This window comes from Pempheris klunzingeri, chromosome 3, assembly GCF_042242105.1.
Source record: "Pempheris klunzingeri isolate RE-2024b chromosome 3, fPemKlu1.hap1, whole genome shotgun sequence".
NCBI classification, from domain to species: domain Eukaryota; kingdom Metazoa; phylum Chordata; class Actinopteri; order Acropomatiformes; family Pempheridae; genus Pempheris; species Pempheris klunzingeri.
In genome coordinates, this window is record NC_092014.1 from 9,171,098 (window position 1) to 9,185,228 (window position 14,131).

Genomic DNA, 14,131 nt, shown 5'->3' on the forward strand with positions numbered 1-14,131 from the left:
CAGGAGATTTATCCATTAAAGTTTGTCATATTTTCTAAGCTGATCAATTATCTTCAACAACAGTGAAAAATAGCTAGAAACTACAGCTTTTAAATAAATGTAAGGGAGTAAAATGCACAATTTTTGCCTGTCGGTGCCAAGTGACAAAAAAATGGAAGCCACTCAAAGAAGTTGTGTTGTGTGCACAAATCAATTAGACAAACACCTGTTATGGAACATCTGAAATGTTTTTACAGTTTTAATCCATCTACCTAAGTTTGCTACCAAAATGGAAACACAGTGAAATCTAACACATCGCTGTTGCCTACTTTTTATACCGTCTTTGATTTAAAACTTAAACAGGCTGCCAGTGATTACATCGTCTGAGAAGGGTGGATTGACACAAGTTGTTTTATACATATTAGTAATTCATTTAAATGAATTACTTGTAACTCATTCATAAAAGTTTTCTTTCAAGCCGTTCAAATCTCTTGCAATTAAATTAAGTACAACCATATAACACCAAAACATATTCAAATGCAACCTGATCTTTTGCTTTTAATCTCACACTACCTTGGCATCTAGATGCTGCAGGATGGGGAGAGTGTTTGTAAGCAGGCACCAGGAATATCAATTCATAATGTACTTGACACAGTTTTGTTGAACAACACATTATTTAGTGATAATTCTCTGCATGTTAATAATCTGATCTGAGGCCAGGCTGTAGCCTATACGCAGTGTTCCCACTGAATATGTATTTCTGACTACACGGAGGATAAACATGTTATTTAATCAACATGTTTTCAATCGTCATTGCTTAAGTAGGATGAACAAACCCCAGGTGGTGTACACATAGTACGAGAGAGTTTCTGCAGGGATGCAGGCTGAATGCATATCATTGAGTTTTTAAATGATACGTGCCATCCGTGTAGTAGGGCAACTTAAGGTGAACAGCAATCTGTGTCAAAAGTGGACTGGAAAGTGGTTTTATTTATGTTGTCGCGGTCTCACAAGAGACATATGAACACTTTGCATAACATGTTTTCTATATACGATATATCTATATACCTAATATGTTCCTTCTTGATCTGGAATTTGTTAAATATGTCTTTAGTTGAAATACTGTAATGTGTAAATTTTCACACTTTCACACTTGAAGTGATTTAATTAAAATTGTGCAAGTTGCTTGTGTAAATCCTACTTTCATTTATTTGAATGATTTTGCCCCAATAATACAACATCTACTATATTAGATACTGCATTCACTTTGTAATTTGGATGAGCAGGTGAAATTATAATCTAATTTGTGCGCTGTGAGAATATGTAATAGCTGGCCAAAATCAGGGGCAAGGGTATTGATCATATATGAAAATTACATCATGGTAGCAAAACAGCTTTTGTTTCCTTTTGCATTTCCTGCACACAATCTCTGTCAGTGGATAATAAATGTAAGGGTGTTCACGCAAAATAATCACTCAGAAACGTTTTTATTAAGCCCATGCTCTTTTTTTACAGTCTGCCTCCACTGACCATGACTGCAGAGTACAGGTGTCAAAACATGCTAGTTCCCATGGCAACCCTTGGTAAGATTCCCATTATTGACCTTCATAGGCAACTGTGAGGTTATCTATGTGCTAGATACATCAGCATATACCAGCCATGCTTAACTCTGCCCCAGACGAACAGAATGAGACCAGGTTTCGCATCAAATAATATGAGAGAATACTTTACTATTGCAAACGAACACGTTAAATGAAAATGGACCAGTGATGCTCGCACAGATGGGCTCAAAGTTGCCACATAAAGGCATGAAATGTACCACATGCAGCATCATGTGTTAAGTATTGGCAGAGTGGTGGGGGGTTGGTGGTGATGTGTGTGTCTTCATCTCACACCAGCAATCCATTATGTTGACTAACACAGTTTAGGGTTAAAAGCACTTACAATAAAACAGGGATTTTCATGGAACAAGCAGTGATTTTGATTCTGTTGAAGCTGCTATAATCAATATTTTTATAGTGACAATTGATCAAATTAATATGATACAAATTGTCTTTACTACCAATCATTGGCCCAAAAATCTGATATTGTAGGTTTAATGTTTTAGCGGCTGATTTTCATCAGACAGGAATTCAAATCTAAGCACTTGCAATGAACGTGGAACAAAAAAACTGATATAGTAACAATCAAAAATATGTTGTGACTTGCACCAAAGTCAATGCTAAAACATTTTAACCAGTCAAATCAAAGAACAAATGGCAATCAAGTGTCTCACTTCTGAGACAGCTTCATTATTAACACTTTAGATGTGAATAGTCCTCAAGAATAACTGCTAAACTGGAACACTAAGCAGCTGAGGGAGGACGGTGATGACGGACTTCTTCCCTGATTAAAACTACCTCTGTAATTACCACACACGATTGGGACAGGGTCTTCTGCTGAGTTGACGAGTGTTTTGTTTCAGAGTTAACATGCTCCAGTTCACCTGTCCCCATGAGGCGCAGCATGCACCTCTCTGTGTTATGCTTTTGGCCGTCTCAGCTACAGGGGTTGTCTGCTATGTGTCTAAACTGGAGTGGAAGCCTGCTCCTAATCATAACAATCACTCAACCGAAAGGACCCCCCTACTCTGAGATCGCTATTTTTAACTCCATCATATATATAAATACACACACACAAACATACTGTGTTTTTAGGCCAGTTTGATTATCACTGATTCGACTAAAATTATGATGCTTGAAAGCTCAGTGGGATTCAGTAGAGCTGCCTTGAATTCTTACCAATGAGGGAGGCAATTATTACTGATTTCATATCAGCCGTGTTCTGCTGTCAGCCTGCAAATTCTTATGACTCTGTCACTGTGGAAAAATCTGTGATGCAAAGCAAAATTAGATTTGCTCATGATGTGTTTGACTGGCACCCATTATGTGCAATGGACAAGTGGGAGCTGCGTGAATGGGGGTGGGAAACATTGGTTATATCTCAATTCTCCTGCTTTTTCTGAAGCAGGTCCCCATTCATGGGTGATTAACAGGCAGATCAGGAAGGTGGGCAGTGTTGCTTGGATGGCTTTGACTAATCTAACTGCTGCTGCCTCGCTTGGGTAATGGCTACAGGCTGGCTTGGAGAGCCCAGACAAGCCATAAAGAGAAACATTCAAACTAATGTATAGAGCCCAACTACATGCACACTTTGGTGCGGCCACATGAAGCACTGCAGAATGTGACTCGGCTGACTGACAACTGTGCAGATTAAACTGATTATTGGATGGAATAAAACCAAACTCTCCACACATCAGTGCCATGAAATATCGGCAGGAAAATGTAAATAACAGCTTAATCCAAATGTTCGCGTCGCAGCCATTTTTGTTGTTGTTGGTGCCACCGATAAGCACAAGCGTGTTCTACTTTCTCGTGAGTGCACCACAGAACATTATCAGCGAGCCATACTGATCTCATCTAAGCTACAGCATACCAGCTTGACTGTGTCTGATAGCTCTTGAAGTAACTGTGGCTATATATCTCTTTTATCCATTATTCTTTCAGTGGTTACAGGATTTTTAAACAATATATAACATTTGATGCATGCTGCATATCTATGAACTCACACCCCAGACTACTTCTGCTTCAATTTAACAAAAAAAAACAAAAAACACATCTTCCTACACATACTGTGAGCGCATCGTGATTGCGAGTTTTGTTACACATTTCTCTACATGGCAGTTTGTTGGTGATGGTTTTTGATTGTTCATAAGCAAAGACAACCACAGTTTCAAAACTGGCTGAACTGAATTAGAAGAAAATCCAGTTTAACAACATTTCAAATCCATTCTGAACACATGAAGTCTGAGTTTGTATCTCATTAGGGGCGTGACATGAAGGATTTTACCATAGTTTGACATGGAGTAAATTAAGTGACATCTTGACCACTCAATAGAGTTGCTTTTCTGACAGCAGCAGCAATACTGCTCCACCTAGTGGAGGCAGCCCTTATGGTGTTACAGGGCACCAGTTTGATTTGATCTCACTCTTACAGTAGAACAATATTTGCGGTTTCGTTTTATATATATATATATAAAAAAAAAGATCTATGTTAACTGTGAAGAGAGGCTGGGAACGCTCCTGCTCTCACCTCCTCTTATCTAAATTGCCGGTGTGCGCGCGTGTGTCCTTGTGCGTAAACGTGCACTCTGGCAAACCTTCTCTGAGATAGACACCAGAAAAAAGAAGGAAAAAAACCCCAGCATAAAGCACGGTGAGGGAATAGGAGAGAGGATTTAACACAAAGAGGGAAATATAACAAACTTGTGAGGAAGATTTTAATTAAATAATAATAAAAACAGACTGCTTCCCGCTGTTATCCTGAGACTTTATTTCAAACAACACCGCACTGAGCATGGTGCCCTATTTCCAGGCGGCTCTGTCTACCTGCGCTGAGCCCCTCCTCCTCCTCCTCCTCCTCCTCTCTCTCTCGCTCTCTCTCTCTCTCTCGCTCTCTCTCCCCTCCTGCCTCCCCTCCTCGCCTCTCCCCCTCTCCTCGGAGTTTGTGTTGCACTCGTTGCAGTAGGAGGGTCCATGTGCACAGAATGACGTCGCTCTGACTTCAAGTCCGACCGACTCCTTCGTTTGTTTAATACTCTTTTTTATCCAAGGCCCGGAATCGGTAATCTGCAAAACTGCGGCCATAATGTGAGATGATCAGCCGCTGTCGTCCGACCCGTCGCTGCCGTTCGTCCTGTCAGGAGCAGCGGCTCGCTGTGGAGGATTACTAGTGATAATACGCAGTAGACTTCTCCAGTGCGTCTAGCTGTCAAACTGCAAACTATGTGCTGGCAAGAGTAGCCAAAACACATTTGTTGATATTCACTGACTTTGCTTTGCGTGTCTTTTTTTGTCCTCTGGATTATCGCTGCCCAGCAACACGGCCACCTGACAACTCTGAATGTCGTAATTAAGGTAAGGAAGGACGGAGCTCATGCACTGTTTGACTGTGGGTGCGTTTTAATTTGGCGGTGGGTCTGAGATGAGAAATGAGAGCAAACTCCTCGCTGCTCAGTCTGTTAAGTGAATACTTGCATCCCCGGTCCATTTGCTGCGGGAGAGAAATCTAATAACTTTGAACCGGGACCGTTAGCTGTGTCTGCTCCATGATAAAAGTCGCCAAGAAGTTTATGCACAAACACAAATAGCCGCAATAATAATATTAAAATTACGAGTAGATTCTATATTCCTGTGGGCACCTGTCAAGAGGTGCTGAGAAATACCCAGTGCCGTCAAATTATTTCTAAAAATATGATTTGAATAATTTATATTTTCCTCCTTCTGCTCTCAGATCTTCTTGTCATCCAAAAAGCCACCGACGAAACCACTTTTACACAGCAAAAGATAACTTCAGCTGCAACAACGGAGCAAAAATCGTCTTTTAGTATTTAGTCTGCGCAAACGCAAAATGGAGAGATATGCAGAGAGTTGCATGCCCTACAGAGGCAGGACAATATCAAGGCAGGAGCAAGAGGGACGCATTATCAGGCTGATAGCCTTTCTCTTTCATTATTACGTTCACTTCAAGGATCTGCACATGATGTGCAAGAGATATTTTGCCGGCAACCTAAATAACTCTTAACTTAAGATATCTTGGCTGCTGCAGAGCTACGAGTCCTTCAAAGAGTGTGCACTGTAGCATGCCAAATAAATAGTGAAACATCACCTTAAGCAATGCCTCCCCATTGCATTCCGTTTGGCCAAGTGTCTAAATATTGCCAGTGTTGTTGATGCTTTTGCACATGACTGTGCTGCTCCTGCCACTAAGGCAACATTTCAAGTTGTGTCGCAGCTATGTTGTGGCTGCAAGAGCAATAACTATTGAGTGACAGCTTTCGGACCAATCCACGAGCGGCCTCATAAAGCTGGTGGATTTCTGTCCGAGCTGTCCAATAGAAGCGCAGTAGAGGTGGGAATTTAAACGAAAAGCCCAGACGACGTCACGAAGACTCGTTAACCCTTGCAACGCAGTTTTCTTCAAGTTATCAGACTGTACATCTCCTGTAGTGCAGTGATAAGACGCCTTATCTGCGAGAGAGAGGAAATACTGTATGGACTGATTTAACATAATGTTTACACAGCATGATTTATGTTTTTGTCTTGGTATTCTGTAAAAGTAGGCCATTATAATATCAAAATAAGTCAAATCTGCTATGTGTTATTTGTAGATAAAATATTTTTACATCTTCACAGAGCCCTTATTCCTTTGCCCTGCCTTTTTTGCCTTATTATTGGATTTGTATCCACTTAATTTGGATTTACTGCTTTGGCATGTATCCAGAACCAAAAAATACCATATTTACACTCCAGATTAAAGCGTAATTTGCATATTCCCAAATACCTAATTTAGTTTTACAAGAAACATTAAATTTCTGTCTGAAGGAAAATTATTTTAAAACACTTGCTATTCAGTGCCTTGCGTGCAGCTGGACTAAAGCTGAAACAACAGCACTGTGAACTTTTCTCATTTGTTTCTTTTTTCTTTTCCTCATTCGCCAGGTGAATCAATGAGCCAGCAATGGAGACCAAAAGATACCAAAGTTTCTTTGATGGAAGTGATACAGAGAACAAATGGTCGCAGGTCCCCAGCAACATGGAGCACTGCTGCAGTACAGAGGATTCAAGTTTGACCAACAGTGATATCCTGATGGACATAGTCAATGTTAGCTGCCCTGCTGGAAGCCCGACCACCGACTGCAAAGACAACAATACAAAGAAGCAGGAGCAGCCAATGCTCCGGCTCAGCCAGAACCAGCCATTTGTTCTCCCACACTTCAACAACTCTGTCCATGGTCATAAGCAGGAAATGGACTCTAAGGAGCTTTCCAAGACTGTGGCTGAGTCTATGGGCCTGTATATGAATGCTGCCAGGGAGGCAGACTTTGCCTTTAGCCAGCACGGGGGCAGTACCAGCCCTGGGAAGATGTATCCAGTGTGTGGACGGGCTCTAGAGGAGACTCAGTGTGGTTCCACTAAGAGCCCCAAGTTAAAGCCATTTGGTTTCCAGCAGCCCAGCACCACCCCCAGAGAATGCACGGCTGGGACTCCGGTTAGCTCAGCTTCATTGCTGGCCTCATCTCTGTCCTGCAGTCCGCAGACCTCCAGCTGCATCTCTAGCCCCGGGGGCAGCAACAATATGGTGTCATCAACCACCAGTCCTCCTACGTGCTTTGGACAAGTGTGCTCATCCGTCAGTAGTCCTGTCAGCCAGACGTCTTGTGCTGCAACTCTGGCAAACATCAAGCGCAGGAATTCAGCCACATGTAGCCCTGTAGAGTCCAGCACAGTGGGCTCACCACCACTAACCAGCCCGCTCAATGTCATGAGGTCCCCCATGTCCAGCCCCCAGAGTATGAGCAGTGTGAGATCGCCTCCGTCCTGCAGCACTACCTGTAACATTAGGTCATCTGTCTCGAGCCCCACAGGTGGCGGCTGCACCAGCACTGCCAACAACTGCAACACAATACGGCCCTCCATCTCCAGTCCGGCCATTGGGGGCACCATGGCGGTCAGCAGCCCACAGAATCCCTCCTCAGGTGGGTTTCCTGTTTCCAGTCCCGCTGGTGGGCTGGGTTTGGTGCAGAACGATACCAACAGCCCAGAAGCAGCAGGTCTGACCAGAGACACGGACTTCAAGAACTTTGAATTCCCCAAAGTAGAGATGGTAGATGGGGAGGTGTTCAACGTCGGCCTCGACCAGATGGGCATGGTTAAGTACATCAAGAACGAACCTGGGACTGACTTCAGGAGCATGTGCTTAGGCAGCTCCAAATGTAATACGAGTAGCACACCTTTTATCACACAGATTAAAAGTGAGCCAAATAAAAATGAGGGATGTATGAACCAACAGCCCTATGGTGAGCCGTCACCATCGATTGGTCTCTTTCCTGCATCTGAGACCACCTATTTGTCCCTTAGGAATAACATTGATGAATACAGTCTCTCTGGTATCTTAGGACCCCCTGCCTCCTCTATGAATGGGAACTATGAGACCGATGTGTTCTCCAACAATGTCCTGTCTAAAGGGGTTAAGCAGGAGCCCACTGATGGCAGCTATTACCAAGAGAATAACAGCATGCCCACATCGGCCATTGTTGGAGTTAATTCCGGTGGACATTCATTCCATTACCAGATTGGAGCGCAAGGAACAATGTCTTTCACGCGGCATGATGTGAGGGACCAGTCCAACCCTTTGTTGAATCTAATTTCGCCCGTAACAGCGTTAATGGAGTCGTGGAAATCTCGGCCAGGCATGTCACAGGGGTCACTGTCAGCCAGAGGCGAGGGATACCCGGGTCAGAACTGCATCACGGACAGCATGTCAAGGTAAGGAGAATGAATACATCTCTTTGTAGTATCTGTCAGTATCTCTGACTTAAAAACTGTTAAAAAAAACACTTTCTGAGTTGTGATAAATATTCCAATTTATCTTTACAGAAAAGGCATAGTTTTTTCCTATATAATGTCTTTTTTGTTGGTTTACCTGTGTAATAGCATGTCCCTCAGATAGATGGAGGGCCGGTTTGTTACAGTCGGACTCATATTGCTCAAGGGATTTAGGGCGTTTGCTTTGAATAGTGCAAAAATAATAACAACAGCAGGGCTTGGGAAAGGCAGCGGGATGCTGGCTGGGGGAACAGGAATTAAAGGACGAGGTCCAGGTCATTGTTATAGTAGCATGTGATCACAACATCATCTCTGCTAGCACTGCCCTGTGCTCTACTGTAACACAGAGGCAAAGTTTACCCCTTATCAGGGGCCTGTGTGTATGTACAACCACAAAATTTATTGGTCTGTTATTGGGAGGTCCAGCTAAGACCTTGTGTAATGCAAATATGTGTTTTTATGGGCCCTAGGCCATTGGCGGAATGATAAATTATGAATGATTGATCGCATGCTTTTGTTGCCAAACTGATGAAATAAACAGTTGCTTTTGTGAGGGTGGGGGCTGAAACAAAACAAACAGGCCAAAGGGAAAAAAATCCATAATAGCCGCCAATCTGGCAAAGTGCAACTTTGACACAGTTATTGTGCTTCCAGTGTATTCTGGTGTCCTAGTTGAATGTGAAGCTGAAGGATGTAAATTATCATCAAAACGATAAATAACAGTGAATATAAAAAGCCATACTCCTGACCATGAAACACATGGTAACATTATTGGAAATGAATGTACTGTATATTCACCGAACAGTCAGAGGTGCTGCTGTTTATTTAGAATAAATCAGAGGAAAGGTTTGTGGTCCTGTATTTGGTCCTGGGAATTTGGGTGTGATATGACATATTTTATTAACATTTACTGGCTATTGGTGTTCTTGTATACAACATTACTATCATCTCTTAATGCACAGGATGTAATAAATTCACAGTTTTTATGAGCTGGTGCAAAGAAACACAAAATGAAGTCGTAAATGACTTCCTGTTTACTAGCATGGCATTGATACGAGTCAAACTCTTGCTGTGAGAGAAGTACAGTATTTGAGCTGCTGCTGGGATGTCGGTGTACGTTGCTCCGCTATGTTTGACTGTGACTTGGCCATGACAGTTCCAGACTGACTTTGGGCAGTGATGTTGCACAGAATCTCAAATTGGAGATTTATTAGATCAAAGGTTTTCCTGATTGAATTTGTAGAAACCAACTTTACAGATCTCATTGATTGCTGTGCATTTTCAGTTGTCTATTTTCATTTTCTTCTTCTCAGCTGTTGTCATTCAGGTTGTAGGGACAAGGAAGGGACTGGCAAAAAGTCAGTTTATCGGCATTTATATGCCTCACTGCATATTCACGTAGGCCAGCAACTGTAAACTAATTAACGAAAACGTTTCTGATAATGATGATTTTTGCTTTTATGCATTTATCCAAACTTTATTATTCAACAGTATGTATTCAAAACCCCTTTTACTATGGTGTAATTAGATCACACTGAACTATATATCTAATACAAAAATTGATTACGTTTTGGTGATGACCAGATAAATTCCTAAATCGTTTTCCTAATTCATAGCTTCTAAAAAAAAGCACCATTCGTTTGATTGGCCGTGTGATATTTTTGTATTCCCTATGGCAAACATGTACATTAAGCACGGTGTGTGTATATATATATATATATATATATGTGTGTGTGTGTGTGCGTGTGTGTGTGTCTGTGTGTTTTCATTCACACTACATCTCACCCACAGATCTGACCTGATTATCTTGTCATCAGAATTTATATGTCTTCTCTGTTTGATATGTTTATTCAGCTTTATACGTACAGTGCACGCTCCTCTAGAGAGTGGATACTCTGTGTGTGTGTGTGTGTGTGTGTGTGTGTGTGTGTGTGCGCTATAACAAGGCTCGCAGCTCTGAGGAGACTGATACAGCCCGTTACCTTGGAGGCGACCCATATGGCAGGAGCCAAAGCGATGTTGACGGGATCACTGCCACCTTGGTCCTAATGAGATCCAGCTTAGCCCTAATGTCAGACAGGATGACAGTAAGAGGTGGGCCACATGGCAGCCAGCCAGGAAGGGAAACAGACACACACATGTACATATATACATACAATTAATGCATATACTGTACACACAAACACACACACACAGAAATGTCTTAGGTAGAATGTAAAAATCTAACATTTCTCAGAGGTTGCTGCCTACTTTCAGTATCCTCTTTCACCAGTAGTATTGTATTGATTGACAGTTATACTTAGACATAAACACGGGCTTATTGTATCCTGCCTGCATCTGAAACTGCACTGCAGGAAATCTGTGGTAGTGCCGAGCTTTGGACAGACTACATGGCCCAATATTTCATAGGCAAAAATGTTACGTAACCATTAAAAAGCACGACTAAAACTCTTTGATCCGCCGAAGCCTTGGATGACAGAGTGTAAAATCCCTTGGCTCTTTTTTTTCTCACTTTGGTTTCCTCTGTAAATGGTTTTAATTAAAAATGGCTGCTCATCTGAGCAGTCTGGATTACTCTGTGCAAAAACGTTTTAACTCAGATTCACAAGAGGAGAGGAAGGAAAAAAAATTAGTTGCCCTAACCAGAAATGTTGTGTTTATGTGATGTTTGATTTAAACATAATGCTTAGACAAACTAGGTGGCCAGAATGGTGCGTTATACGTGATTAGATGTTTGGATACTGAGATTTTCTTTCTTTCATAAAAGTTTAATTCTGTATTTATTCTCTTGAAAAATAATTAAAAAGCTGTGCGCTACAATTTGAAGTCCATTATGAAAGGACTCTGCTTTGTATGAAATATATAAATATGGAAATGATCATAAAATGACCTACATTAGTGCGCTGGATTATGTTTGCTCGCTGCCCAAATCTCCAAATCTCTTTTCACCCTATTTAGGGCATTTTTATGATGGTTTTCACAGTAATATTACACCAAATAGAATTACTCTAATACTTGTCGGCCCTCTGACCTGATAATTTCATCATTTTAGAAATAATAAAGACTCAAAATAGAAGCCTTCATTGTGCTTTTTTCATCTAGGTAAGCTCTCATTAAAATTGTTAGCCATTCCTATAGGGAGACATTTTCCTTGCATTAAACTTGCAATCAGTTGTTGTAGATCGTCAGAGTGCCCATCATGAGGAAGCACCAGATTCAAGCGGGGAGAAAGCTTTGCACTGGACTCTGGCCAACTCTCAATGTTCTGCAGAGGGATGAAAAGGCATACTCCTGAGAGCACACTAATAAGGCTTTAATTGTATGTTCCTCCACTAAATTAATGGATGGAAATGATTTGATTAATTCAGACACTGCTGGATACTAATATCCAATTAAATCCCAACACCAGGCATGCACAGGGGCTCCCAATGCATTATGGGTTCCTGACTATAAAGCGGGCAGCTGCTTGTTCGGGTTGTGAAAAGGATGTTACAGGTTAAAGTGTTGGGGAATGGCTGTGGGCCTCAGCAGACGCAATAATCTGGCAAAGACGTTGTCTTATATTGCATGCACGTGTATCAAATTCAATATACAATTGTAATTAAATGAAGAATACGATTTAATTGGGTTAAATTTGATCTAAAGCACATATGCTGGGGAACTTCAAGTAACAGGTCCGTGTTTTTCCTAGCCTCACTCTTTTTTCCTTCTCTTGCTAGGCAGCTGTAGACACGAGAAGCTGCTTCAACTTACACTTTTGATTATGCATGTTTGTAAAAAGGTGTTTTCTCAAATCTAGAGTATGAGCCATGTCAATAACTCTTAAGCAAGCTATATAAGACTACGTATAGTAATGTTTCTGCAAAAGAGTGTTCCATAAACGTAATACATTTCTCTTCTTAGTGAATGTATGCGACTACCTGTTCACTGATAAAAAAGTAATGCAGCATGAAGGACAAGAACTAGACACGTTTAATGAATAAATTGGATTCAACTGGTTCAGGGTTAAAGTTGTCATGTGCTCAGTGTACAGCATACTGTACATTCTTCCGATTGTTTCTATAACTTAATTGCAAAAGACAAGATGTATTTATTAGTTTTTTCATTTATCAATATGGAGTACAAAAGGCATTTTATGATTTATTCTGACTGTCGTGGGTTAAGAGGACAAGAGTGAAAAGGTCATGTTTTTCAGCGTGATTGAAACCCTATAAGATAATTGATAGCCCACTGAGGGATGCTGGGAATACTTCATCTCAGCCAACAGTTAAAATAATATATACAGTTTAACACACGCTGTTATCTTAACAAAGTAAATGTACGTTGTAGCAGAAATGTGTGACATTAAGAAAATCGAATTAGGATGAATCATCAAAATCTATGTCAAACACCATATTAGTTACAGGCCTTGGAAGAGGCCAGTAAAGACTGTACTGTACTTGTAAAGACGTATTTGCACTTGAACAATGTTAAAATTACCAAATTGTAAAATTTTTCATGTTCAGGGTTCAAATGAACTGAATTATACTGAAAATGTCTTCTGAGCTGTTGTCAAAGCACTTTGGGGCAAGCGCATGAATAAATCACAGTGTGTGTACAGGGCTCTTTGGCAGTTCAAACTTGCTTTCCAGTGCAGCAGATCAACCCAACAGTGAGTGATGAAAATTAGCTTGTTCCCTCAAGCAGAAATTAAGCATGCTTTGATTTTGTTTTAAGTTTAGTGAAAATGCATTTTTAGAATAACAGATAGCCTTTAAGCACGTGAACGATCCTACTGCCTTCCTCTGCAGTAAGAATAGACAAATAGCCACATGGAATTAGTCTCCTTTTGTCAAATGGTATAAATAATTATGCATGGCAAAAAAAAGCTTCATGTCCACTGGAAATATACTAAATGAATAAAACACCTGAATGAAAAAGGAATATGAATATGAATATCAAGCTTACAAGGATCCAGCTCTTTCCTATTCTATCTTCTGGGCAGCCAATCACCCGTTGGTGTGGGTGGATCGGAGGCTGTGTGGTGCAGAGTGGTGAGGCAGTATCAGTAGTAAGAGTTGGTGAAATTCTCCTGATAGAAATTACACGAACACACGAACAAAGATGCAATGTGTCATCCTAGACTACACAGATATTACAAACATTTTATAGGGGATATATTGTGTGATGAGAGTGTGGCTTTGTGCATGCTTTTTGAATGATTATAAAATTTACTGGGGTTTTTCATCAACCAAATAATGTGAGAATACACCTATAAATTTACATTAGGCCACACTACTGAATATGTCTATCTCATAGTGCATCCCTTCTTTTGGTTTTCTGACGCATAAACTCTCATCATCCTTGGTTCCAGCAGCTGTTTCAGCATGAAACCACAAATATCTGCTCACCACCACATGGCAGACAGGCAAAGTTATCAACTAGATTATAAGCACAGTGAAACATTTAGCCACTAAAGGACCAGATATTACTCTCAGGAGTTGGTGGAGACCAAAATAGAGCTAAAAGAAGGTGTTAATAGGCTATCTTTGCTAACAAGTTCACCACAACAACTTTATAAGGTGATAATATGTCAATGTTGTGTTTACAGCTTGTTGTGCTGGCCAAAAAACTATTTATGCAGTTTTAAAGGGGAAAGTAAAGGTTACTGCCCTAAAATTCTCACCATTTTGACTTTTAGAACTGATTTGATAGCTAGCAAGCTGTGTTAAATACCACAATACTCT

The 14,131-nt window shown here is 40.9% G+C and overlaps 1 protein-coding gene across 1 annotated transcript in view; it reads left to right on the forward strand.

The window, feature by feature from the left end:
- The first annotated feature begins 4,604 nt into the window (after positions 1–4,604).
- Positions 4,605–14,131, forward strand: part of nr3c2 (nuclear receptor subfamily 3, group C, member 2) — a 70,152-nt gene continuing 60,625 nt past the window's right edge. Inside the window, exons 1-2 of the mRNA XM_070828515.1 lie at positions 4,605–4,934; positions 6,519–8,345. Coding sequence (XP_070684616.1) covers positions 6,538–8,345 — 1,808 coding nt within the window. The 5' untranslated portion in view covers positions 4,605–4,934; positions 6,519–6,537. The remainder of the gene's footprint in view (positions 4,935–6,518; positions 8,346–14,131) is intronic.